Raw genomic sequence first — 27,230 nt, 5'->3', positions numbered from 1 at the left:
GCACTTAGATTGATGTGTATAAATCAAGAGAATGTGTTCAACTCACTGAGGTGGAGAAGCTGCCGTGACAGGAGCTTCTGGTGACGCCTCTGGTTGTGGGGAAGCTGTTGAGAATAAATCAGAGCAGATAAACACCTGATACACCTGTTCATCCAATGATGGATATCTTTAAATACAGATCCATAAAAACAAGCTCTTCTAAATTTTACTCACACACTAAGAAACATGCTACCAAAAACAGTTATAAAAATAAAAGAGATATGATATTTTTGGTCCATGGTCATTTCGTACGAACAATATTTACCGTTACCTGTGATTGGAGCTGAAGCAGCTGCTGGAGGTGCCTGGGACTCAGATTTGTCCCTCTGGCTCTGCGTATAACTCTCCTGCCTAAAAATACAAGCACTGTAAGTATTGTTTCTGCAAACATTCGTGCACTTAGATTGATGTGTATAAATCAAGAGAATTTGTTCAACTCACTGAGGTGGAGAAGATCTCCAGGCAGGACGTTCACCCCTAAAAATACCAGTACTTTAGGTTATTTTAAGTTTTTACGCATTTAGATTACAGTGTACAAATCAAGAGAATTTGTTAAACTCACTGAGGTGGAGAAGATCTCCAGGCACGACGGTCACCCCTAAAAATACCAGTACTTTAGGTTATTTTAAGTTTCCACAGACATTCAAGCACTTAGATTGCTGTGTATAAATCAAGAGAATTTGTTCAACTCACTTAGATGGGTAACGTGATGAATTGGCTGTCACGGGGGGCTTCGTGGACACCTTGCGAGTTGTCCACCCATCTCTGGAGACCCTTCTCTCGACAACAGCTGCTATGAACAAATGAGAGTAGATAAATGACACACCTGTACGTCCAATGACTGACCTTTAACCTTTTTTGTTCAGACATATTTTTTTATTTGGGAAATTTATAGTTTTATGTATTATTTATGCTAAAAATAACTTTTCTCACTGAAAATATAAAATGTATTTAAAATAGAAAGCATTTTGTTAGCCATTACGTGACTCAAAATGTAATAAAAATACTATAACAACAATAACAAAACAGGAATAGATAGTGAAACATCAAACATATCAGTTAGTATATAACCTGTTCCCCATTTCATGTTCAAGTTTATCTATTTTTCCTCACAAAATTAGATTTTTCCTCAAAATTAATAAAATTCTGTGAAATCCAGGCAAACTTTATGAGATTAGGAGCATGAAATCAGCCATAAAAATAACAAAAATGCGTTTTATCGCTGTAAATGATTAAAAACAGTTGATCCAAAAGAAAAACATATAAGTTAACTCACGAGTCTCGACTCTCCTTCGGACAGCAGGTGAAGGCCCACGATCGACGATACCCTCGGGAACATCGACGATAGCGTTACCCCACGAACACGATAGTGTGTAATTCTCATCGAAGGGCTCAGGTTCCCCCAATTCTTCTTCGACAGAATCAGCCCAAGATATTATGGGCTTATAGTCCTCGAAAATAAATTCAGCTTCGGCAGACTCAAAACACACCGATGAACTCATCCTGGCACGTTAGATCTGGATCCGATCGCTGAACAAACTGGCGATAACTGTGGTAGTATCGGACGTTTAGGTCGAATCAACGATTTAAGTTGCCTCAAACGCTGTGTCTTCCTTCACGAAACAACAACACGCCGACAGAAAAACGCCAAGAATCGCACTGAAAAGGTTTTGGTCTCTGAAGAACTCAAAACAAACTGTGCACGCCGAAGTCAAACAAACGACTGACTGAAAAGTGTCCACAGCATCTGATAAGATCGAGTACAGACGCCACCTTACGTCCTATTGCTCTATGACGTCATAATCTCTGAGACTGGAAACCAAGCACACCCCAGCTAACAATTTTTGGTTCCCCTAACGTTAGTTTTTGGTTCCCAGAACGTTATTTTCGTTTTTGGTTCGCCAGGAAAGTTTTCTTTACGGAAAATATTTTCCTCGGGTCCGTTTGGCCTCACTACACGTCAGTAATGAATACATCCATGCTGTGTTTTTATCCGTCACTTGTCTAATCTAATTAAAATAAGTAAAATACATCATCCCACACAATATGGAGGATGACATCAATGCATTAGACTATTCTTTTAGCATTATAATCCCTTTTTCATTACGGAAGTAGCCTAATTTTAGATTTAAACAGCACAGTATTTGTAATAAAACCACACTGTGTGTAGCCCTACCTCAACATCAAACATTATAGATATTGAAATATAACCAATGACTTCAACACAATATTTAAAGCTGATTTTTATTGACAGAAGAATAAACATTTAATTATCTTCAGGCTAAATCTTGTCTCACCACAGAAGTATAGCGCGGCTCGGTCTTTAGATATAACAATCAAAAGCCCTGAGTTTCCCCAGATAGCACAATCCATCTGGTTTACGTCTATTTGACGTCTGCATTTACATCTGCAAGACATCTTAAATACATAGTTTGCTCATCTGCAATACGACTCGGAGACGTCTGAACGTCTGTAATACGTCTGCTAAAGATCTGGAGATCTGCTGCTTAAAAACATCTGCTAAACATCTTAGAAAGAGCTGTTGTACATCCATTCTAAATCATAAACATCTTACAGACATCTTCTAGATGTCTATATGACGTCTGACAGCAGACATCTCCGAGACGTATTGCAGATGAGCAAACGATGTATTGTAGATGTCTTGCAGATGTAAATGCAGACGTCAAATAGACGTAAACCAGATGTATGTGTGCTATCAGGGTCAGTCCTTACATGGTCTGTTAGATGTGTCAAATCAATCGAAAATATAAGTTTAAATCTGTACGTTTTTAAATAAAAAATTAAAATAAATAAACCGCTAAGCTAATGTGTGGGTGAGGTAAAACGAAATGACCGTTAATTTTGAAATGACGGGAGTGAGTGAATGCGCCTGCTCGAGCGCACACACATACAGTAACAGACAACCACACTAAAGAAATACACATGGATATATATGATCGTATTTTCATTTAGCTTAACTAGTTTATTACTTTCAGCCAATAAAGGGCACATTTATTAATTTAATTTGGTCAGTATAGCATGTGTTAATGTGATCTTATAATTTCTGTATTGCACATGTCACTGACGTTAACCAGTTTTGACTATTTTTACCATTAAAAAATAACCTAAAAAGAATCATCAGGGAACGTTATTTTCTGGTTGCAAAATAATAACCAAAAAATAACCATCAGGTAACGTTATTTTTTGGTTGTTTTCTGGTTGCAAAATAATAACCAAAAAAATAACCATCAGGTAACTTTTTTTCTGGTTGCAAAAAAATAACCAAAAATAACCATCAGGTAACGTTATTTTTTGGTTATTTTCTGGTTGCAAAAAATAACCAAAAAAAACCCATCAGGGAACGTTGTTTTCTGGTAATTTTCTGGTTGCAAAAAATAACCAAAAAATAACCATCAGAGAACGTTATTTTCTGGTTATTTTCTGGTTTAAAAAAATAACCACTAAATAACCATCAGTGAACGTTACTTTCTGGTACTTTTCTGGTTATTTAAAAAAAAACAGCCTGCAACGTTATTTTCTGGTTGCAAAAATAAAACCCGAAAAAATAACCAAAAGGGAACCAAAAACTAACGTTAGGGGAACGTTCTGTGTTTGCTGGGCATGTGTTCAATAAATTATGGTGACCAATGATGATGTCATTTTATTTAGCACTGCATATGCACTTTAGTCCTGTGTTTGGTTATAATATAACGATTTATTTTATATTTAATTTATATTCATATTTTATTGTATATAAATTAAATTAAAACTACTCAACAGATTCTGTGCAGAGGTCTACCGGAAGTTGGGTCATACCGTCATATATATTGTAGTTGTTCCCGCGCTGAAACCTATATCGCTGCTGTCCTTCTTAAACCTAGTATCTCCATATTTCGTGATCTTGTTTCATAAATTGTTATAGGTCGTCACCCTTTATCTTTGTTACTGAGTATTGCAAATATATAACCAATAAGAAGTATTAAAAAGTGCTTGACAACACAAAATAATAACATCTTTTTTTATTTCGTGAAAACGGCGACATACGTTTCTATATTACAATCTTTCCTTTTTTCTGCCAACACGTATGGACGTTTTCATATTTTTAGTTATGTATACTATTGTGTTGTAAACGCAATATCGTGTATCAGGATATTCGTGTTCACACTCCACAAAGAACTAATGACAGTATTTTCGAGTATTCTTTCAACTTTTTTTCAACAAATGAATCACGTTTGCAGTTATAAAATAGCTCCATAAAGTGAATGTTTGCCGAGGTTGAGAGTCGCGCGCGTGTCTGTGTCCCTTTAATGAAATTTGACCACGAGTTGACTTTATGTAATAACCTCGTGGAGTCCGGCAGGCAGACAAGGCGGAGTTACACTCACTGTCACACCGTTATTCAAATGTCTTACACTCGTCTCCCTGTAGCTGACATTCAGTGCATTTAAGTTTCCTACACGCTGATGTAGTCCTTACTATTAACAAAAAGTTATTGAGTTTGTGAAGGCATTCAGGACTGACTTCAGAAAAGAGAGAATGGACGGTATTAAGGCAGTAACTCAGATGAATGGAGAATCAAAACAAGAGAAATGCGATGATGCCCAGTCAACGTCCAGTTCACAGATTGTTTATGGAGGATGTCGAAGGAAACTGCGAAGCCTGTTACCAGTAAATTATAAAGAAGAAGTTGTACATTTGGTAAAACTGGCTGGACCAGTGGTAAGAATCAACGTATAGATTGATATCCGTATGGGGAACGTATTTCACTCTACTGTACATAGCCAACTAACTAAAGACAAAATTATTATTGTTATTAACAATACTAACAAGTGTATTGCACGAGCTTTTATATCATTCAGATGTATAAATGTTGTATTTAAATGTAACTGTTACAGATTGTCATTATGAAAGACAATATTGTACATTCAACACTAGAAATCTCGTATAGCTGTTACTTTATAATGCTGATGTGTGTCGTCTTTCTGTAGTTTATATCTCAGCTGATGATCTTTCTGATCAGTTTCGTCAGCACTGTGTTCTGTGGACACTTGGGCAAAACTGAACTGGCTGGTGTTGCTCTGGCTATTGCTGTGAGTTTATAAAGTTCCTGATAAAAACGCACCTGTTATCCACAAGTCTTCATTAGAACAGCAATGTGCATTCTTTTTCTTTTTCTCACAGGTTATTAATGTGACCGGGATCTCTATTGGCTCTGGTTTGGCGTCTGCATGTGATACACTCATATCACAGGTAGGATATAGAATTTTAGTGTATTATATGGCAATTGTTATGTGAATGTGAAACAAAGCTTGTAATGGATCTGTGTGTTCTTGCAGACGTTTGGCAGTAATAATCTGAAGCGGGTGGGTGTGATACTGCAGAGAGGGATTCTCATCCTCCTATTGGCCTGTTTTCCCTGTTGGGCGCTGCTCATCAACACAGAACCCATCCTCCTGGCTGTAAAACAGAGCCCCAGGGTGGCCAGGTCGGTCATGTTAAAGAGTTACTACTACAGTATGTGTGATAGAATGAGACCATAAAGGAAGATGAATAGCTTGACACATTGTAACTTTAAGAATTCAAAACTGCATTGACTGAGCAAGAAAAAATGTCTCTTGTCACTTCTGTCTACTATAAACCACAGCTGGTTTAAACATGATGTCATCATTAAGACGTGCGAGAATCGCGCGTTACAAAAGTTTCTTTAGCTGTGTTTGATTGTCTCTTTCTATTTTTCAACAGTCTGTCACAACTCTATGTTAAAATATTTATGCCTGCACTGCCTGTGAGTGTCACAACCTTTTTATTTATAAACGTTCTTCTTCATTTTAAACTGCAAGTTGACATTTGCATTAGAATATTTAACTATCGTAGCATGAACACAAACAAACATTGTCAGAGAGTTTTTTTCTTACGCTTATATTTTAAAAACTGTTTTTGTATTTGTCTACAGGCTGCTTTTATGTACCAGCTTCAGGGCAAATATCTTCAAAATCAGGTAATGCGTCTAATGCTGAAAATGTATTATATTATATTTATGAATATGTCTATTTATTGTTTTTTGCCTGACCTTGGCTTTGCTTGTTGTCATATTAAGGGGCTGTTTTCTTGTTTTAGGGTATTATTTGGCCTCAGGTCATCACAGGAGCAGCTGGAAATGTCCTCAATGCTTTAATAAACTACATCTTCCTTCATCTGCTTGATCTTGGCGTAGCGTAAGAAGCCTTGATTCTGTTCCTCTCAAATATCTGTCGTCTTTGTAATGAATTGTGACTATTATTTTAGGATTATAAATAACAAAATGGCTTTTTTCAGATTTTGTATCTGTATCTGTTTCTTATCTTGCCCTGTGTTCACAGAGGATCTGCTGCAGCGAACACAATTTCTCAGTATTCATTAGCTGTGTTTCTCTATGTCTACATTCGCTGGAAGGGCCTGCATAAAGCCACATGGGACGGTAAGTGTCTGTCTGTTGGTCTGTCTAGTTTGTTACTTACCAGTTTACTAAATTTGACCCAGATTTGCTTTTCTCAGTCTCCGACATTTGCAGTTTCCTAAGAAATGTGTAACAGTTATGTCATGGTGCAAAGTATGTACTGTACATTTGTAATATTTGACCAGACAAACCTGAGTCATGTAAGCTTAGCTTAAAGGTACAGTTCACCCCAAAATGTAAATTCTGTCATCATTTACACTTTAAAACCTGTATAAATTTCTTTGTTCTGCTGAAAGCAAAGGAAGATATTTGGAAGAATGTCAGTAACCAAATATATACATTATCATCCCCCAATGAGTCCCATAGTATTTATCTTGCCTACTTTGGCAGTACATGGGGGATGAGATCTGTTTGGTTATACAGGTTTGTAACAACCTGTGGGTTGTTAAAGGGATAGTTCACCCAAGAAAAAAAATGGCCATCTTTTATTCACTCTCATGTCATTCAAAACCTGTATGTGACTCTTTCTTCTGTGGAACACGAAAGAAGATATTTCGAGAGATGTGGTTCTGTGTTCATACAATGGAAGACTATGGGGCAAATATTGTTTGGTTGTCCATGTTCTTCAAAATATCTTTTGTATTCTGAAGAAACGGTGTAACATTGAGTAATCCAGGTAGGGAGGCAGCCGATATAAACAATAAAAACCCAAAGACACAAGGAACTAAAATAATCCGACAGGTGCTGAATAATGAACCAGGAACAAACATACAATGACTCACACTAGACAAAAGAAAACACTGGGATTTAAATACATAGAAATTAACAAGATAACAAGACACACCTGGAGGAACTAATTAACACTAAAAACTACAAAACTACAAAGGACTACAAAACACGGCACAGAACAGGAAGTAACATAAAAGTTCACAAACGGGATGCAATGACTTGAAAAGGGTGAATAAATGATGGGTTAACTATCCCTTTAATTTCATAGCGTTCATGCATTGCTTTAGGTAATTCACCTCAATTATTTTCTTTATATGCATAAAAATTATGCACAATATTAATGAAAAGGTGAATGGTTAAAGGGATTCATTTAATCACTTTAGTGTATTTAGAATTTTTTTAAGGAGGCCCCTGTCTCCTTTGATGAATCTTCTCTTCATCTGCCTCTCACACACCATTAGGTTGGTCCGTTGACTGTCTGCAGGAATGGGGGGCGTTCATTCGCTTGGCTCTTCCCAGCATGCTCATGCTGTGTGTGGAATGGTGGACATATGAGATTGGTGGATTCCTGGCAGGTTTGCAGACTAATTTCTCTTCCGTCAGCACCTCACTGATCATTTCTGACTTCTATATCTTTTCTACTCTATCTATCTATATATATATATATATATATATATATATATAAACTTAGCTCTGTACACTGTAGTAGGCTTTGTGAGACATGTTTTATTGCACTTATGCTTTTTGTTTTCCTAATGTTGACCCAATTGCTTCCATTGTTTACCCAACTTGTAAGTCGCTTTGGATAAAAGCGTCTGCTAAATGACTCAATGTAAATGTAATTTTGCATTTAGGTAAATTTATTTAGTTAATGTCACACATATTTGTGAATATTGTCTTTTATTGCAATAGGGTTGATCAGTGAGGCAGAGCTGGGGGCTCAGTCTGTCGTCTATCAGCTTGCTAATATTGCATATATGGTAGGTTTCAAAGATTTTTCATGAAACGCAGATTGTACTTAAGTTGTAAGACAAACGAAACCATACTCTACTGGTTTCAACATCTCAACAGCACCAGCTGTTTGCTGGTCAACGGGTCAAAATAACAGCTCTACATTTACATGAAAGATAAACTGATATTAGAACCTGTTTATTGAATCATGGTTCCATTTCCCACATTTGTCTTTCTGTTGGATTATTGTTTTAAAGGAACATAAGGTGTTGTGTTCCATTAGCAAATAAAATTTTGTTATCTTCTGCCTGGTCGGTTAAAGACATGGGTTGGTGAGAGCAACCAAACCATACAGATTTAGTTACCCATATAGATTTTTCATCAGATGTTTTTGAAATCAAATGTCTGAATTCATTCGCCATAGACCACTTTGCGAGATGTAAACACTGGTCCAGAAGCACTTCCAGTTTCAGTTTTCATTAGTATTTTTTAAATCTTGAATATATAATTAAATGCATGCAGAAAAGTTACCCAGTTAAATTACCCACTTCACAAAAACATTTTTGACTAGGGATGTAACATTATTAACGATATCATGTTATTGCAATAGCAATATTGCCTTGATATTATCGTCACATGACTGTATGAAACGATCCCTAACATAGAGAATGTTAGAAAAAAATAATGGATGTTACCTTTGGCAAGGTCCATCTGGTGCAATTATTTTATTTTATTAATGGGATTAAAGGCATTTGACCCATACCATATTATAACTCATACCTCTAAGAAACATTTGCGATTAGAGGATAAAGAAAAGAGGAAGCTTATGGCATGTTTCCAAGTCATTTGTCATTTTAAATATTGCAATACATATTGTAGTGTGGACTTTATACCTAGGTATTATCGTACAGTGAGATTTTGATATTGTTACATCCCTAGTTTTAACCCATCAGAAAAAATCATGTACCATATTCTGTAATTTAAACACTTGGTTGAAACCAAGATCATTGTTTTCTTTTATTAACTCGATAGGTTGTTTTTATCTTGATTTTTTTAGTTTCCTCTGGGGTTTGCTGTGGCAGCCAGCGTGAGGGTGGGAAATGCACTCGGAGCTGGAAACACAGAACAAGCCAAACTTTCTGCCAAAGTCTCTTTAGTCGGTGGACGTATGTGAAATAAGATGATAAGAATATTTACATACATGAAACAATATAAGTCAATAAAGCACATTAAAGCAATATAATACCATACACTACCATCCAGGGTCTATACAGGTGCGACTATGTTTAGTGTCACTTGACTGAAAGGCTTTTAATCCGAAGGCAAAGAAATATATAGGAAAATATAATTGTGCCAACAGGTAGATTTATTTTATTACAAAGCAAAAATTTAGATAATAAGAGTACATTTTTTTACAAATTCTAGACAAAGGATGACCAATTGCTACACAATAACATAGTTTTGGTTTATTTTGGAGTTTTCATTCTAAACAATTTCCCATAGTTACAGTTCTGTTGTGCCATAGTTTTGATTGATTGAGTTTACAATCTGAAATGTATATTTATAAAAGAGAAAAACAAAGTGACCCCAAACGTTTGAATGGTAGCGTATTTACTACAACTAAAACTTTAATCAGTAACTCACAAGGGTAAGATTTTTATTTTCTTTTTTATCTTCTAGTACTTGTTTCCTGTTTAGTTGCAATCTCTATTGGATGCACAAAAGACATTATTGGATACATCTTCACCAAAGAAGAGTAAGTAGATACAGTGATCTGCTGTTTAATATTAAATAGAAAAAGTCTTATAATCACAGGTTTGATAGTACTTGCGTAACATTAGGCAATATTGGTGTGGGTTTTCAAAATGGCAAACTAACCTGTGGATCATTCAAAGACCTCAACATTTTTTACCTTCACGTAGATGAAGGTCTTTTCCTATTTAGAAATGATTTCACAGATCATTTATCTATCTCCCCTCATACTCCGTAAGATGAGAATGTGTGTGAAATACCTGCCTTGTGCCTATTGATGCAGTCTGTTTTCAAAGATAAAGTAGAAACCCAACTATATAAAATCCTATTTTTTGAATCTTATAAAGATTAAATGCAAGTTCTCATGTATAACCTCAATTTTAATGTTTTTGTGTCACAATATGAGAAATTAAACGGTGAGATTAGTGTTTTCAACTTTATCACTCCATTCTCGTCCTTAACATGATCTCTTTTTCACAGAGAAATTGTGCTCAGAGTTTCACAGGTCATGATTATGTATGGCGTCTTTCATCTGTTTGATGCAATTGCGGTGAGTTCCGAGATTTTTTGCTGTTATTGTTTTCAAAATAATAAGAGTGGCAAAACCTAATCTGTAACCATTGCCTCTTTATCGCCATCACTATTTGAAAAATAAAATTGCAGGTTACTTTAGTTGACACTTATCTTTCCCTTACATTTCCTATGAAATCTGACAAGACCGCTTATATTATAGATTATTATTATTAGCTTACTGTTGTGAATCGTGGAAAGGTAAGGAATGGTATTGCTTAGTAACCCCAAAAAGTCATGGACTGCACATTTAAATAACAATTTATGTTTCAATGTTTTCAGTTTTTCTTTAATATTTCAAGCTTTACAGCCATTGTGATTCTTGTTCTCTTGTTAATAGCTGTGTTTCTATCTACAGGGCATTACAGGTGGAATAGTCCGAGGTGCTGGAAAGCAACTGATCGGTGCACTTTGTAACATTGTTGGATATTATTTTGTGGGATTTCCAATAGGAGTGTCCCTAATGTTTGCTGTGGGCATGGGTATCATTGGTAAGAATGTCCTGCAGTGTTAACTGTAAGTGATGCACTGAGGACCTCCATCACTCACCCACCATCTTCTCTCTTTCTCTTTTTCTCTCTCTCCTGTTAGGTTTGTGGGTTGGGATGTTTGTATGCGTCTTCTTACAGTCTATATTCTTCATCACCCTCATTTGCAAACTTGACTGGAAGAAAGCAACTGAAGAGGTGGGTTATATTCCATCATCCACTTCGTGATTTTGTGTTTGTAGATGACACCAGTTTGTCTTTTTATTCGCAGGCCTTGGTCAGAGCAGGTGTGCAAAAACTGGAAACTAAAGATGAATCTTATGCGATGGAAAACAATGGCTGCACAGAAGGTAGCATCTATATTATGGCATTTGATGACCCTGGAAGTTTTAGGTTGGACTTTTCCTTGTGTAGAACATATTTTGTCTGTCTCTTTACAGACGTTTCACAAGGTGCACAAAACATGGAAGAAGGCCAAAGTGACACAAACACAGACCTGGAAGGAGGAGGTGAAATAGCCGAGGCTGGTGTCATTGTCACAGTTGGAGAGGTCTTGACCACCAGGCAGCTGGTGGTCCGTCGAGGACTTGCTGTTATCCTTATGTTGGCTATACTAGCTGGAGGGATTGTGTTGAATGAGATGCTCACCGGCTTTCTCAAGTCAACATAATCAGTAGTTAAGAAACCTTGTGCCATTCTTACCAAAGATTTTAGGGCATTCTATAAGCACAGTGTCTATATTATTTGGGGGAATATAGATATTGACAGCATAGCTTGGGCTGATGATGTGAAACTAGTGTGATAGTATTTATTTAGTTTAATCTTGAGCTCTTTCTTGACGTATTAATCAAACCAAAGTACTCACTCGTGACGTGAAAATACTAGGTCATATAAAAGCAGAAAGCATTTAGAAACAGCTAATGTATGTTCAGCCATTGTGATGGTTGATTTGTACGCACAATTCAACTATAGCCATTCAAACCAATGTGAGAAACTTGACAAATCATGACAGCACTTAAATGTACATTGAATGCAATAATGAAAAGGTAATAAAAAAATATATACTGTATATTTTGATGATGAAGGATTTTTAAGTGTTTAGAAATCACTGTTGTCCAGGACAACATGCAAAGAATGCTTTAGCTTCCAATGGCAAGCATTCAATTTAGAAACGTTGCTATTCGGATCTTCATCATTTTGTTTCACAGACAGAGTTATGACACGTTTGGCCTTCTATTTAAAGTTCTGGTGGTAATCTTGAATAAAAGATCAAACTATTGTTTTTACTTTGTGATATAAACAGTGTATGTTACCATTTCAAAAACGAGTTACTAAGCATTTAATTTTCTTTAACAAATTCCATTTTGGTCAGACTTTGCACCTACTGAGAGTTACACCGTGTCCTAACCAAATGCGATGCTGCGGCTGACAGCTCCGCCCACAGAACGTTCATATTCGCATCGCGTTTGGTTAGGACAAAATTATATAGGCTAGGTAAAATTATTACTTATGCTCTTGTAAAAAACAGATGTGAAAAAGATAGGGCAGCAATTTCTCTTCACCACATTTTTTTAGTAAAAATGTACCTGGATCTCATAAGGCCTGTTTAATGGACATGTTTTACAATAGTGAATGATTCACAGAGTGAATAATTGATCTGTCACAGTACAGTGTATAATGGTGACTTTATGTCCGTAGTAGAATGTTTTTACTGAATGAATTTAAAAAATGACCATTAAGAAATAAAAATCTCTATCCGGCATGTTTGACGGTGAAAAAGTGTGTGTCTGAACATATTATAAGAAAATGGCAAATACGAATGCATGTCATTCATAATTTGGCAAAACTAAATATGTGAAAGTATTGAACTGCTATTGCACTCTTCTTTTCTGATTTACATTGATATGATACATATATTTACAAAGACAACTACAACCTTAAAGATAATGTGCAAAATATAAACAGAAGACCAGATATATAAGAAATACTTAAAATGTTAAACCTGACTAGGAAATGAAAAAAAAAAACATGAACAATGCATAATATACTGTATATCAATATTTGGCCTATTAAGATGGTTTGGAGTGTGTCCATAGTGGATATACATTCAGAGAAATGCTCTCCATAAAGGACTTCTATAGTCTGTAAACTCGAGTTACATCCGTGACTAATGATGGGGAGGTTTTTTCTACAATAACACTGATGAAAATCCTTGTATTAGGCTCATAAGCATCGACGTGATTTCTGCATTGAATGGATAAGCAGCATTCTGGTTCCTTAATGTGTTGATGTGGGAAGTGTCTCTTGGCAAGATGAACAGAGTTACATGTAAATTGAACTCGCTGTAGTGTTGATAAAGGTGTCAGGGGTGGAGAAGTTACTCCAGTTGATTGTTAGGTTGCTGTGAGGTGGAATGAAAGGCTCTGGAAGAGGACAGGTTATATGGATAGCTATTCCAGCTATCAGAATCAAGACAGCAGTCAACAACGTCAGTCCTCTTCTCAGCACAAGCTGGTTCATAGAGAGCAGTAATTTATGTGGAGCTTCTCCAGTTTCACTCGCCAGCGTTAGTCCACTTTCAGCTTTCTCCTGATCTTGAGTGCTCACTTTCATGTACCCGACTGCTTCAGAGCTGTTACTTGATAGCTGTGCCTAATGGAGCAAAATATTGAAGCAGTTATCATCACATTAAAGTAGTTATCCACAAGTGTCTGTCTGTCTGTCTGTGTTTCATCTATCTGTGTATCTGTCTGTCTGTCTGTCTATATATATGTCTATCTGTGTTTCCATCTATCTATCTATTTGTGCATCTGTCTGTCTGTCTGTGTTTTATCTATCTGTGTATCTGTCTGTCTATATGTGTTTCTATCTATCTGTCTGTTTATCTGTCTGTCTGTGTTTTATCTATCTGTGTATCTGTCTGTCTATATATATGTCTATCTGTGTTTCCATCTATCTATCTATTTGTGCATCTGTCTGTCTGTCTGTGTTTTATCTATCTGTGTATCTGTCTGTCTATATGTCTATCTGTGTCTGTCTGTCTGTTTATCTGTCTGTCTGTCTGTTTTTCATCTATCTGTGTATATGTCTGTCTGTCTATCTATCTTTGTTTTATCTATCTGTGTATCTGTCTGTCTATATATATATGTCTGTGTATATGTATGTGTATCTACTATCTATCTATTTGTGCATCAGTCTGTCTGTCTGTCTGCCTGTCTGTGTATATATCTGTCTGTCTGTCTATCTGTGTTTCATCTATCTGCAAAATTTAGAAAACAAACTGTTAAAGGGGTCATATGGTGCGAATACGTGTTTTTCTGTGTCTTTGGTGTGTTATAAGTTGCCCGTGCATGTATTAGACACGTAAAATTGCACAAATTAAAGGGTTGGAACAAAAGATGCATTCTATCTAAAAAGCGAATGCTCACCCAGACCTGCCTGAAACGCCTCGTGTAACCACACCCCCACAAATCTACATCAGTTTGTGGTATGATTTGACTAAGACCGCCCAAATGTATACGCAAGTAAGGTGGGCGTACCTGTCAGTACAATTGCTTTGGAACCTGATGTTCCAAATATGGTAAGAGGCGTTACATTTCCGTCACACGCTTGCAGTATTCGACCAATCACTATGTCCTGGTTAACTGGCCAATCATAGCACACCTCGCTTTTCAGAGCCATGAGCTTTGTAAAAAATCTGCACGTTTCAGAGAGGCGGGGCAAAGAGGAGATACAAACATGCACGGTATGTGGAAAATACAGCGTTTTTGAACCTTAAATCGTGTATACACATTGNAAGTGTCTGTCTGTCTGTCTGTGTTTCATCTATCTGTGTATCTGTCTGTCTGTCTGTCTATATATATGTCTATCTGTGTTTCCATCTATCTATCTATTTGTGCATCTGTCTGTCTGTCTGTGTTTTATCTATCTGTGTATCTGTCTGTCTATATGTGTTTCTATCTATCTGTCTGTTTATCTGTCTGTCTGTGTTTTATCTATCTGTGTATCTGTCTGTCTATATATATGTCTATCTGTGTTTCCATCTATCTATCTATTTGTGCATCTGTCTGTCTGTCTGTGTTTTATCTATCTGTGTATCTGTCTGTCTATATGTCTATCTGTGTCTGTCTGTCTGTTTATCTGTCTGTCTGTCTGTTTTTCATCTATCTGTGTATATGTCTGTCTGTCTATCTATCTTTGTTTTATCTATCTGTGTATCTGTCTGTCTATATATATATGTCTGTGTATATGTATGTGTATCTACTATCTATCTATTTGTGCATCAGTCTGTCTGTCTGTCTGCCTGTCTGTGTATATATCTGTCTGTCTGTCTATCTGTGTTTCATCTATCTGCAAAATTTAGAAAACAAACTGTTAAAGGGGTCATATGGTGCGAATACGTGTTTTTCTGTGTCTTTGGTGTGTTATAAGTTGCCCGTGCATGTATTAGACACGTAAAATTGCACAAATTAAAGGGCTGGAACAAAAGATGCATTCTATCTAAAAAGCGAATGCTCACCCAGACCTGCCTGAAACGCCTCGTGTAACCACACCCCCACAAATCTACATCAGTTTGTGGTATGATTTGACTAAGACCGCCCAAATGTATACGCAAGTAAGGTGGGCGTACCTGTCAGTACAATTGCTTTGGAACCTGATGTTCCAAATATGGTAAGAGGCGTTACATTTCCGTCACACGCTTGCAGTATTCGACCAATCACTATGTCCTGGTTAACTGGCCAATCATAGCACACCTCGCTTTTCAGAGCCATGAGCTTTGTAAAAAATCTGCACGTTTCAGAGAGGCGGGGCAAAGAGGAGATACAAACATGCACGGTATGTGGAAAATACAGCGTTTTTGAACCTTAAATCGTGTATACACATTGTATTACATCTAAAACAAACGATAATATTCATTTTAGCCCTGTCATAAGACCCCTTTAATATTACATTGTTTTATATTATTTATATTTATGATATAAAATACAAAGTAGTATAAGAGAGATTTATCTTCATTGTTAGTTATTTCTACATTTTTGCCCTCACACCATTGGACAAATTGTGCACTAATGCATATTAGTCTGTCAACTACCCATCTCTATCTCTGTCTGTCTATCTGTCTGTCTCTGTCTGTCCATACATAACCATTGCAATTAGCTTTAATTACTTTGTTCCCAGTGATGTCATCCCATGGTTCTGGTATACATGCAGAAGCTCCAGTGTCAGGCGTTTGTTCATCATTCTGCCCTTCGGAGACCAGCGTATCAACCACCGATTGTCCGATTGACGGGTTCTGCCGCACAAACACCACCTTTGCATTTTTGCCTGCACGTTTCTGCGCCTAAAGAAGTCATTAGTCAACATGTTATAGCAAACGTTCGCTACACACTTGCTAGGTCTGTTTGTAAAATGACAGTGCAGGCGTTATTCGTGACGTCCTACCTGCTCCGTCACTTTCTTCCAATCGAGCTTGAAGATAAGAGTAGTGAAGAAACAGGTCTGAATAATGACACAAATCAACAGGCCAAGCCACAGTCCTGAATGAGCGCAAATGAAAATAGTGTTACACTTAAAGGTTTCAGAGAACCGTTTTAGAGGAGGTTGAGTAAAGAATCAGCTATTTGATTTTTTCTGAAAACAGAGGTAAGAAAGCTACCAAGTATCCTGAGCTCAGCCAGAAACATCAGTGCTATTCCCACTGGTAACCCAATGCAGTAGTAACAGATCAAGTTGGACACTGCAGCTATTTTCTGCTTCCCAGCACCCAGAAGAATGCCTGAAGACACGCACTAAAACACAACACAGATACGTGAGATTTTGTAATCAGGTTTTATGTCATCGCTGTTTATTACTGATAAACAGCGTTTTACTGATAAAGACTACTGTAGTTGTATCTTAGAACTTTCCTGTGGCTCAGTGGTTAAAGCATGACGCCAGCAACGCCAAGGTCATGGGTTCGATCCCAGGGATTGCACATAATTAGAAACAAATGTATAGTACAATGCAATGTAAGTCGCTTTGGATAAAAGCGTTTGCCAAATGCATAAAACATGAAAAGATGAAAGACAACTATTAAGTTACACATCACAAAGATGATAAAATATAATGTTACAATTAAACATCTCTGTAGCTTGGTCATAAAGACTCAACAGCTGATGACAAAATAACGGAATAATTGGCTTTACCAACTTACCACAAGAGCATCAAAAAACTGCAGAAAAACATAGAGAGTGAGATTTTCTGAGACAATCTTTACTATGCTCCTGTTAGATAGATAGAATAGTTATTAGGTCAATAATAATACTGTCAAATCCTTGTTTTATTATAATGCAGAATGTTTCTGCATCATGACAGTAATGAACATACTCATCAGAGGTGAAGATGTAGCCCACCACAGACTTTGCTGAACCCAGAATGATTCCCTGAAAAACAGCCAAAATTCCTGCAATACATTAAAGGTTAAAATGATATATCCTTTCTAAACAGCGATGATCATAAAGGTATTCTAAAGACTTTAGAAATTCTGTATTTTACTGACCTGAGATCACAAGAGTCATTTTACTGGTGAGCAGGGCCCTGTTAGTGTCTCCGGCCCCCAGTGCATTTCCCACACGAACACAGGCAGCTGCGTGCACACCTAACGGAAACTAAACATATACATTTATTAAAACACACAATCATTTGTATGAAAAACAAGGAAGAGAACTCTTTAAAGGTGCTGTGTGTAATTTTTTGGATCTATTGACGAAAATGCAATATAATACACATAACTATGTATTTAGAGGTGTACAAAAATCTTACATAATGAAGCGTTGTGTTGTTATTATCTTAGGATGAGCTATTTCTATCTACATACACCGCGGGTCCCCTTATGGAATTCACCATGTTGTTTCTAAAGTAGCCGTAAACAGACAAACTGCTATACAGAGCGTGTTTCATAAATACGTTATCTCCTTCAGCAAAGAAGTGAAAACATGATGACATCTTAGTTCTGTGTCAGCTGCCGTAGTGCTTCGAAAGGAAGGGGTGGAGTGAGCCGTTGGTTGCAATTCACAACCTCACCACTATAGATGCCACTTAGATTTCAGACACTGGACCTTTAAAGTGTCAATAATTTCTCCTAGACATCAATGAGAGTAAATGGAGGACAACTGGAAACTTTTAAGTCTTTTGCATCTCAGATATCTCTTCTGAGAAAAACACCCAGAGATCTCACAAATGTCTCTAAAATAGATCTCAACACTGACACAAACCAAGCTCAGTTATGAAAGATCAGCTATGAACGATAAAAAAAATTGGGTGCTTACAAATGCCTTTAAATAAACTTCAGTCCTTCAATTTTCTTTAGTTTTTAGACACTTAAAAAAACAAAATGTAGTTTGTCATCTTTATTAATGTCTGACAAGCCCTCCTGACAACGGCAATCAAAGATAAACCGACTGAAACAGTCAATAGGTTTTTAATAAGTCTTCAAGAAAGTGTAATGTTACGTAACACAGTCTTACCATGTAAGTAATGGCCCCTAACTCCAGCAGCACGTGTTGAGCAGCAAGGTCCACCTCTCCCAGCATTCCTGCCAATCAGCAGAGAGGGGTGGGGCTATCATTTAATTATGCGTGAAAAGAAGTAATAAAATAAAAATGTTTATTTAAAAGGTTGTGTAATGGGGTAGAAGATATAGGGACTACAAATGAGATGGACTACAAATCCCACAGGTCACATTGTTATAAAAGGAAGTCCAATTTTAGGGGCTTCCTCTTTGAGGCACCATGTGGTGTGGGAACTTGAGGCTGTGTAAGAGCTGACGTTAAGACCAGGGGCCTCATGTACAAAGACTTGCGTTGATTCCATACTAAAACATTGCGTACGGACAAAGCTGTAAATGTGCGTACGCACAAAAAAACTCATGCCTGACGTGAAGTTGTCGTGGAGGAACGCACATTCTCACGTTAATTTCATTGTTAGTACATCCGACCATGAGTGTGAAAGCTGGCGTACGCAGCGTTGATACATGAGGCCCCAGTTGATTAATAGAACTGAATTGTGCCCGTTTGGAGAAACATGTGTTTGGAGCTTCAGAGCATTAAGCATTTAAATACAGAGAATGCATGATTGCCGTTTACTTTTTTACTAGAAACAATGGTGGCTTAATGGGTAGTTTGGTATGATCCAAATGTTAAACTGGGTTCTGTATGGCAAAGTGATTGACGTTATTGTTTGATTTTTGTTTGTTTTGTTTTGTTAGTTTTTGTTGTCCATTGCGGACCAATGAACTGTGGGGTTCTCATTTGTATATGACATATGAATCACTCTGCTAAGGTGAGGGGATATAAGTGTATTGATTTAATTTTGGTGAATATTGCTGTTTGGAATTTGAAGTGAGTTTTGAGTTCTTTTCTCTGTGATGTAGTGTGTGTGCACTTATTGGCCGAGTATTCGCTATGTAATATAACTGGGGGGGGGACCCTGTGGTCTGTAGATGTACTATTGTTATGTTTCTCATTTTGTGGTTTAGTCAGTTTCTTTGCCAGTTCCACTTATCTGTTAGCCAATTTTGATTATTGTTAAATAAATATTATGTGCAGAGAGACAGACTGTGGTAGATGCTTGGTGTTGAGTCCTCTTCATCTCTAATGAGATGTTGGGGTTACAGTTGTATTTTTTGTATAGAAGAAAAGAAAAGCACAGCATTCAATTTAAATCAGAGTCTGGTATTTTTGTAATTGCTGTGTATACAGAGTTAAATTCCAGAATAATGGAAGACACAATGGAGATTTTATGCGTGAAAGAGGTGAAAAGAGGACAGTGGAATTGCGCAACAAAAACGAAGGAACCCATAGAGATGAGTTGGCTATAAAACGACCGTACTGTAAAACTACAAAACAATTACAAAGCTATAAAGCGACCATTGACCCCTGGGATCTGCAGTGGTGCACAAGCAAAATAATTATTAACAAATCTGTCTGGGATTTTAATGCTTACATGATTTCAGACGCACTTTAGGTTAAAGATCAACAATAAAACTCGTACGCAGTTTATTAAAGCAATAAGCCCCAAGAAGCAGTGGGTTACAGAACAGCTAAGGGGCTGTGTCCACCGAAGCATTTCTGTCGGCGTACGGCGTGTTTTTTCAATTGTTTCTTATAAAAACGCAGAGTTTTTTGAAAACACCAGCAGCTGTCATTTTTTCCCCACGCTCAGCGCCAGCGTTCGACCGGGTGCCCAGAGTTGAAAAATGCTCAACTTGGGGCAGAACGTTTTCGTCTTCAACCGAGCTCCTGGCGTTTTCAGCCGCAAACGCCTCGGTGGACACAGCCCCTTAGAACTCGGCTCAACCAATCAAAACAAAATAAAGGCAAGCATTGACCAAATTTAAATGGAAACATGCCATAAGCCAACACAAATGTACACACCTGCAAGGAAGCCTCCAATCTCATAAATCCACCATTCAAAGCACAGCATGAGGGTGCTGGGTATAGCCAACTTCATGTAAGAGCCCCACTCCTGCAGTGATACAGTAGACCAGCCTGTAGGGGGCGACAAAGACAGTCGCATAAGCAAACACTGGAAAATCACTGCAATCCCATGAGTGTACAGCTCTTTCCACTTCCCAAGTCTCTTGGCATTATTGATTAATGAAACAATCCGAACAGATAGCAAAAAGATGCAATCCACATCTACAGGCTATGCTTCTAAGCTAAATTTGTTCTTGTGTGGTTACCAACGTACCATCTGTGTTCCCAAAAATTATTAAACATATCAGTGATGCTTTTTTGAATATGTAAATGGTTTCTGTGATGGTTAGGTTAAGGGGTGCTCATGGGGGATAAAAAATACCAGTAGGTCAGTATAAAAACAATAGAAGCAAATGGCAACTCTCCCATGCGGAGTTACAATGTAATGGTTCTAAGTGCATCTGCATGAAAAATATTTCCCATTATGTTTAAAAAGCAAACATGAGTGTCTGTGTGTGCATCTCTCCATATATTCCTCACCATCCCATGTCTTGACATGCAGCTTTTTCCAGCGTATGTAGGCAAACAGCAGGAGGGAGATGGAAATCTGTGAGATACTGTTGGCTGCAGCAGAGCCCCTGCAGACACACACACACGCACATACACACACAGCTTTGGTTGACTATCCCCGTGGGGACAGTCCATAGGCGTAATGTTTTTATACTGTACAAACTGTATATTCTATCCCCTATCCCTAACCCTATCCCTAAACCTAAAGATCATAGAACACTTTTTGCATTTTTAGATTTGTAAAAAATATTGTTCTGTACAATTTATTAGCTTTTTTGCCCCTGGGGACCTCAATTTTGGTCCCCACGGTGACAAGAGTCCCCATGTGTTGGTGTGTATTCAGGTTTAGGTCCCCACCGGGATATACAAACATGAACACACACACACCTGCTTATCACAAGGACCCTTATTTCTCGCCTCTTATGGCCATTGCATGTATTGACAAAATACACAGAGGCACTGAAAGGTGATTGGAATGACGGAATGGCTTGTAATACACAGGCGATGCAGCTGAATGTGGTTTTGATGTAAGATAAACAAGCATACATACATCACTCCCAGGTTTAGTACACGAAGCAGGACGTAGTTTGTCGCTACATTTAAAATGTTGGCAACAACTGCTGTGTACATCTGGGGCAGGATGATGCCCTGAAACAAGACATTATATTCTCTGTTCAGTTTCATATCTTCTCTGCTAATGTATGTCTCGGGATTATTGGGAGGCTGTAATGGTTGTACCTGGTTCTGCAGATAAGACACCTGCAAATGGTGCAGAAACATGGCCTATGGAGAATTGAGGGAGAGACAACACTCTAAGATTTTTTTTCATTAAAATATAATATTAATGAAAAATCAAATAATACATTGTCATTCAAAAGTTTATGGTCACTCGCTTATTCACTTAATGTTGTAGTCCATATTTTTTCCACATAATTACAATTTAAATGTATAAATGTAACTGTACACTGTAAAAATGTAAAATGACGGACTTTTACAGTTTTTTTACTGATTTACAAAAATACTGAAAAAATTGTTAAATTACAGAAAAAGAAATGTATCAGAAAAACAGGAGAAACGTGTAATTTTACAGGGAAAAATCGTTATTCTACGGTTTATTTCTGGCACCCCAGCTGCCAGAAAATTACAGTTTTTCACTGTTTTATTTTTTACAGTGTATGGGAATTATGTTGTAGATAAAAAAAAGCAAAATGAATAAAAATGTTTTTTAATTTGTGGACTTTGAGGTCTTACCCTGAGATACTTTTTAGACAGTAAGGACTTCTGATCTATTCTGGGCTTTCATTGGCTGCCAGTTCTTTATAATTGAGTCCTCCATTTCTAAAACAATTTATTAATAAAATCTTTGTTTTGTACTGAAAGAAACTGATATGTTTGAACAAGTATATCTTTTTTTCTTAGGACTACACATTCAAATCAAGAGGTCAAGAGAAACATTTCACTCAGATGACCCTAAACTTTTAATTGATTATGTATATTTAAGTAAGAAATACACCAATATATAAATCAAATGTATAAAACCAAGACATTGATTTACGAGGACAACACATGCAGTTTTATTGTGAAACATTTTTAGTGGAAGTTTTTGTTCATAAGACATGTTAAATATAGACTAAATAAATAAAAAAGGTGTCATGAAAAGTGAGAAGCACAATTTGAAGAAAACAGCAGGGAACCTTTGAACTTCTACTCTTAAAAACAAGGCAAAGACAGAGATGAAAGCACAAGCACTGAATGTTTTAGAAAAACATGTTGTTATACTTACAGGAACAGCAGGGAGGTAAGCCATAACATACAGATGTGCAATCCTGAAAATGTAGCTTTATGAATAACAGTCTCAGAATAGTGTGATACCCAAATGGTATTGTGACCACAAGCCATCACTTTTTAAATGCAACTTCAATACATTTCTGTATATATTTTTAATTTGCTATGTTTTTATGGTCTTAAAAAGACCTTTAATCTTGGAATTAGTTATGATGCAAAACAAATAATGAATAATAATAAAATATTAAGTCCTTTCGAAAACAAAAAATATTTAAAAAATAATGATAAAAGGCAGCCAATACGTGCCCAGAACAGATGTTTTAAAGGTATCTCAGAGTGAAACTTCAAGAAACTGGCTGATAAAATGCCAAGAGAACATCTCTGCCTGTAATTTTCACATGGAATTAAATGAACTAGTGAAGCAGAAAATGAAGACCCAGCTAATATCTTCTTCTTCAATTTAAAACTGGCCAGAAGAACGCTCAGACTAATTTGATTTCAATTATTTTCATAACCTTATCTCAGAAAAGTTTCAGTCTCATCTCCTTTTTCCCCTTTACTTTACTTTCCTCAAGGTTTGAAGTGTTCCTCCAAGATGAATGTTGTTCTTGTCTATGCTATTTTCACAACAATTCATGGTTGGCTAATTTGTATGATGTCAATCATTCAAAAACATATGACATATAGCACAAAGAGCAATCCTGAAGCCCCGCCCCCAAACTTAACTAAAGCAAAACTTCCTAAAATGTACAAATGAGATTTGTACACACAAATTTATGTGAACTGGTAAAAATTCACCAATTGCCATGAGTGTTGGTTAAGGGCTTTACAGACACAGCCGACTATGCACTAAATTAATATCTGGAAAGTTTTCACTAGAAGTCAAACATTTCCAATGTAAATAAATAATGATGCAACATTAGACAAACTTTAGCAAACTATTCCAAGGTCCCTGTAGTCCCCCTTAGAGCCTAAAAAATCCACATTTTAGACAGAATAGTATTGCGGATATTTTGAATTAGTCTGACCTTGCCACCTCAGGTTCCTGCTTCAGAACGAGAAGTATTGACTCAGCATTGATGAGTATAGCCCAGCATGGCAGACAGAAGAGCAATAAGATGAGTATACTCCTCTGAAGTATTTCCCCCACTCGCTTTAGATTCTTACTGCCAAATGTCTGGACATGTAAAAAAGACCATTAGCAAATACAGTATAACTTGTGCAATTGAGTATTGTTTAGTTTAAATCCTGTACCGAAACATGTACTGTGTCCAAACGTAAAAGAAATTGGTTTAACTTTTCATCTCACACGCTTTATTTAATAGGAATAAGGCTTCAAGAAATACTGTAATGGCAATACTAAAGCATTTTGAAGATGGTACCATACTGTTAATTCTTGGACATGCATCATGGATTTCTTTCATCCTGAAGGACATGTGTAAATCCTATATTGCTATATTAATAATTTAGTATCTTGGCATATAATAGTTTAGGTATTACCATCTGATTCTATGGTACAGATTTTGTTGTAAGGGCTGTTTTTAATATTTTTAAACATTTTCAAAACATTTGGGAAAACCGCAGTCAAATTTAATGTATATACTGTAGATCACTTTGCAAAATGTAAACACTGGTCCAGAAGCACTTCCGGCTTTAGTATTTATTTATTATTATTATTAAATCTTTAAATATAGCTTATAAATGAATGATCTGTTGGTTGTATTTTGTTTTGTTTTGTGTAAAGTGTTAAAGAACTGAAACAGGAAGTTATTCTGGACCAGTGTTAGACCATCGTTGTTTATGTCATCCAAAGTGGTCTATACAGCTTTTAGGGTATTTACTATACAAACATTAAACACAACAATGGGATATATATTTAAACGATTACATAAATTGGCAGGTAAGCCCACAGACATGACTATTCAACCATGTAAACTAATACCTGAGAGACAAGCGTGTCGCAGGCGAGAGCAAGTCCACATCCTGTGGCGGTTGTGGTCACATTAATAGTCTGAGGAAATAAATTCTGCTTTAGTAATACAAAAATCCTTCTTGACAACTACTGTAGGTGTTACAGTACTGTAGTTCACTGTATTTAACTGGTTCCTTCTTAGAGATACAGGAATTGGATTTTCATCAACTTTTCTTCTTAGAAAAGGATATAGACTTGGTGTCCAAACAACAGATATGACATGACAGCTTTCTTTTTTCAGAAATGAACAAATCAGTCAAGATTTTAGGGCTGTAATGTTACAGAGAGTTCAGCAATGCAGCAGATGTACAGTAATACTGAATGCCTTTAATGTACGTTTTAGGGATGGTTCACCCAAAATGAAAATGATTTCATCATTTACTCACCCACATATCATTCCAAACCTGTATGACTTTCTTTCTTCTGCAGAACACAAAACAAGATATTTTGAAGAATGTTGGTGACCAAACAATATTGGTCCCCATTGACTTCCATTGTATGGACACAAAACCCCTGAAACGTTTCTCAAAAAATCCTCATTTGTGTTCCACAGAAAAAAGATTCATATTCATTTTGAATGCCATAAAGGTGAATAGTTGAATAAAAACACAGGGAGCTCTATGGTCTGATGAAGGTTTTACCGCAGAGGCCAAGGCATATCCAGCAAGTTCAGCATTTCCAAGATGACCGCAGAATATTGTGATGACAAATGGAAGAAGGAAATTAAGGATCCTGGAGATGAGCTGTAGAACATGAACACAGAGATGTCAACCACACACAGCTATATTCAATCCGAATTGACATACAGTAACTAGCACAGTAGGCCTGTGGGTCATTTAACATTCATATCGCTGTGGATATTTTGCTCATTTGGGCACACGTTTGTAATGCGATAAACATAGAGGACTTGAATGTGCATGAGAACTTGATTGTTTGCTTAAGCTTATTAATAAATAAACATGAAGAAAGTGTATTGTACCAGTACTTCATCTTTACAGTCTGTTCCCACATTGTGATGTCATGACATCTTAATTTCAGTTTATCTCATTGGTCATATTGCATGCAAATACGCCCAAACAATGTGAAATCCCAGAATAGAAGGGTTACTAAATATATTTCTTGGATTTGTATAACCATAACTGTGTCAGTCAGATAAGCATCATGCACAATGATAAGTTCATCAATTCATCATATCAGTCATAAGATTACTACTCACTTTAACACCATAAACACAGAATGAGTTACAAAAGTTACATAACTTCACTACAAATAATGAGTATCTGTGGCAAAACTCCTATCCTTATACAGTGTGCTTTTGAGGACACGTAAGTGATGGTTGAAATAGTCAGAGAACTCACCAGAGGCCCAGTTAGGTGCAGGACATGGTAGAGCTCCTCTCTGTAGGCCAGGGGAAGCCAGCGATGCACACAGCTGCAGCCGAACCGTTTGGAACTAGCCGCTGTTGCCTCGGTGACTTGTTCATTGCCCGTCGGGGGGCCACAAGCCTCAGGCATCCGCTCAGACTTGTCCATTCAAGCGTTGAGTGAATAAAAATAAGAGAAGAGGATGAGAAGGAGAAAGAAATAGACGAGAAAACGAGGGGAGCAATTTAAGGAGCGCTGTGACTTCCGAAATGTTGTTATCAGTCCATGGAGGCAGAAGCAATCAAATCAAATCAGACCGGGCCAATGATGAAGTAACCTGCTGTCTTTAGTCACAGAGTGAGCCCGAGAGAGGCAGGTCACAAACAAGCTCTTTATAATTCCCTGTATGGAGCACAACAGCACTGGTGGGGGGGGGAGTTGAAAGGGGCGGGTTAGCCTTTCTTACTTCTTAAACACAGCGGTAATCTTATCAGGAATGTCTATGTAAATAACAGATTGTTGCTCCTTTGAGGGGCTCGTGCCAGATTTCTTGCTTTTTGAGGCACAGAGCTTATTAATGGACAGCAAGAGTTAATAAGAGGCTCTCAAATTCACAGCGCCGTACGTATACGCCTTAACTAACTGTACAATCCTTAGGATAATATCATTTATATTTTAATTTAGCCACTTTGGAAATCAAAAGCAGGCTATAGTCGCTCTATTTAAACAGATTTGCAGTGAGTGTTTCAAATTGTGATACCAAGAAAATGTATTTTTGACATTTGATAAATCAATCTAAATCCAACCGGATCACCTTATTGGCACATATTGTAGTATAATGGGACATCACCCTCTAAAAGCTTGCCAAGCATCTAGAATGCCCGGTAGTCAAGGTTGGCACATTGCACGTAACCTTTGGTCATTAACGTGCCCTTTGGTTAAATGGTAATGTTTAACTTTAGTCAGCTCCAAAGGTCTTGCACAACTATCTCTTATCATTCAATAAACTGAAAGAAATCAATCAAGGCATTTAAAAAATAACAAAATGCAATCTTTTCAAATATTCAGGCTCTTACACAAATTTGTCAGACAATCTTAATGTTCACATTACATTTTACA

The 27,230-nt window shown here is 37.0% G+C and overlaps 2 protein-coding genes and 1 long non-coding RNA gene across 3 annotated transcripts; 1 reads left to right on the top strand and 2 right to left on the bottom strand.

Annotated features, from left to right (window-relative positions):
- Window positions 1-322: 322 nt before the first annotated feature.
- On the bottom strand, window positions 323-832 carry LOC130570305 (uncharacterized). Its single transcript, XR_008964950.1, has 3 exons — window positions 733-832; window positions 481-516; window positions 323-390 (listed from the first exon to the last, which is right to left on the bottom strand). It is a non-coding gene; the product is annotated as an uncharacterized LOC130570305 (long non-coding RNA).
- Window positions 833-4,425: 3,593 nt separating this feature from the next.
- slc47a2.1 (solute carrier family 47 member 2, tandem duplicate 1) lies at window positions 4,426-11,641 on the top strand. Its single transcript, XM_057360546.1, has 17 exons — window positions 4,426-4,758; window positions 5,028-5,129; window positions 5,221-5,289; window positions 5,376-5,524; window positions 5,782-5,824; window positions 5,993-6,037; window positions 6,157-6,254; window positions 6,399-6,496; window positions 7,666-7,779; window positions 8,117-8,184; window positions 9,213-9,321; window positions 9,836-9,911; window positions 10,388-10,457; window positions 10,836-10,968; window positions 11,069-11,163; window positions 11,237-11,315; window positions 11,406-11,641. Exons 1-17 carry the CDS (start codon window positions 4,576-4,578, stop codon window positions 11,633-11,635), a joined length of 1,761 nt encoding a protein of 586 aa, XP_057216529.1. The 5' UTR covers window positions 4,426-4,575; the 3' UTR covers window positions 11,636-11,641.
- Window positions 11,642-13,271: 1,630 nt separating this feature from the next.
- On the bottom strand, window positions 13,272-26,501 carry slc47a1 (solute carrier family 47 member 1). The gene is made up of 17 exons (XM_057360545.1): window positions 26,106-26,501; window positions 25,389-25,490; window positions 24,718-24,786; window positions 23,804-23,952; window positions 22,774-22,816; window positions 21,729-21,773; window positions 21,541-21,638; window positions 20,961-21,058; window positions 20,379-20,492; window positions 18,471-18,538; window positions 17,504-17,612; window positions 17,332-17,407; window positions 17,159-17,228; window positions 16,622-16,754; window positions 16,408-16,502; window positions 16,133-16,306; window positions 13,272-13,617 (listed from the first exon to the last, which is right to left on the bottom strand). Exons 1-17 carry the CDS (start codon window positions 26,277-26,279, stop codon window positions 13,288-13,290), a joined length of 1,947 nt encoding a protein of 648 aa, XP_057216528.1. The 5' UTR covers window positions 26,280-26,501; the 3' UTR covers window positions 13,272-13,287.
- Between the last annotated feature and the right edge of the window lie 729 nt (window positions 26,502-27,230).

This window comes from Triplophysa rosa, linkage group LG19 (genome assembly GCF_024868665.1).
Source record: "Triplophysa rosa linkage group LG19, Trosa_1v2, whole genome shotgun sequence".
Taxonomy (NCBI): Eukaryota; Metazoa; Chordata; class Actinopteri; order Cypriniformes; family Nemacheilidae; genus Triplophysa; species Triplophysa rosa.
This window is presented reverse-complemented; position numbering and strand designations above follow the sequence as displayed.

Bases quoted from the DNA above. Each gene is read 5' to 3' on its own strand.
- slc47a2.1 (XM_057360546.1), top strand. From the start codon at position 4,576: ATGGACGGTATTAAGGCAGTAACTCAGATGAATGGAGAATCAAAACAA. The intron at 6,497-7,665 runs GTAAGTGTCTGT...ACACACCATTAG, and splicing joins GCATAAAGCCACATGGGACG to GTTGGTCCGTTGACTGTCTG. The intron at 11,164-11,236 runs GTGGGTTATATT...TTTTATTCGCAG, and splicing joins GGAAGAAAGCAACTGAAGAG to GCCTTGGTCAGAGCAGGTGT.
- slc47a1 (XM_057360545.1), bottom strand. From the start codon at position 26,279: ATGGACAAGTCTGAGCGGATGCCTGAGGCTTGTGGCCCCCCGACGGGC. The intron at 24,787-25,388 runs GTAAAACCTTCA...TTATTTCCTCAG, and splicing joins GATATGCCTTGGCCTCTGCG to ACTATTAATGTGACCACAAC. The intron at 16,307-16,407 runs GTAGGACGTCAC...TGACTTCTTTAG, and splicing joins GGAAGAAAGTGACGGAGCAG to GCGCAGAAACGTGCAGGCAA.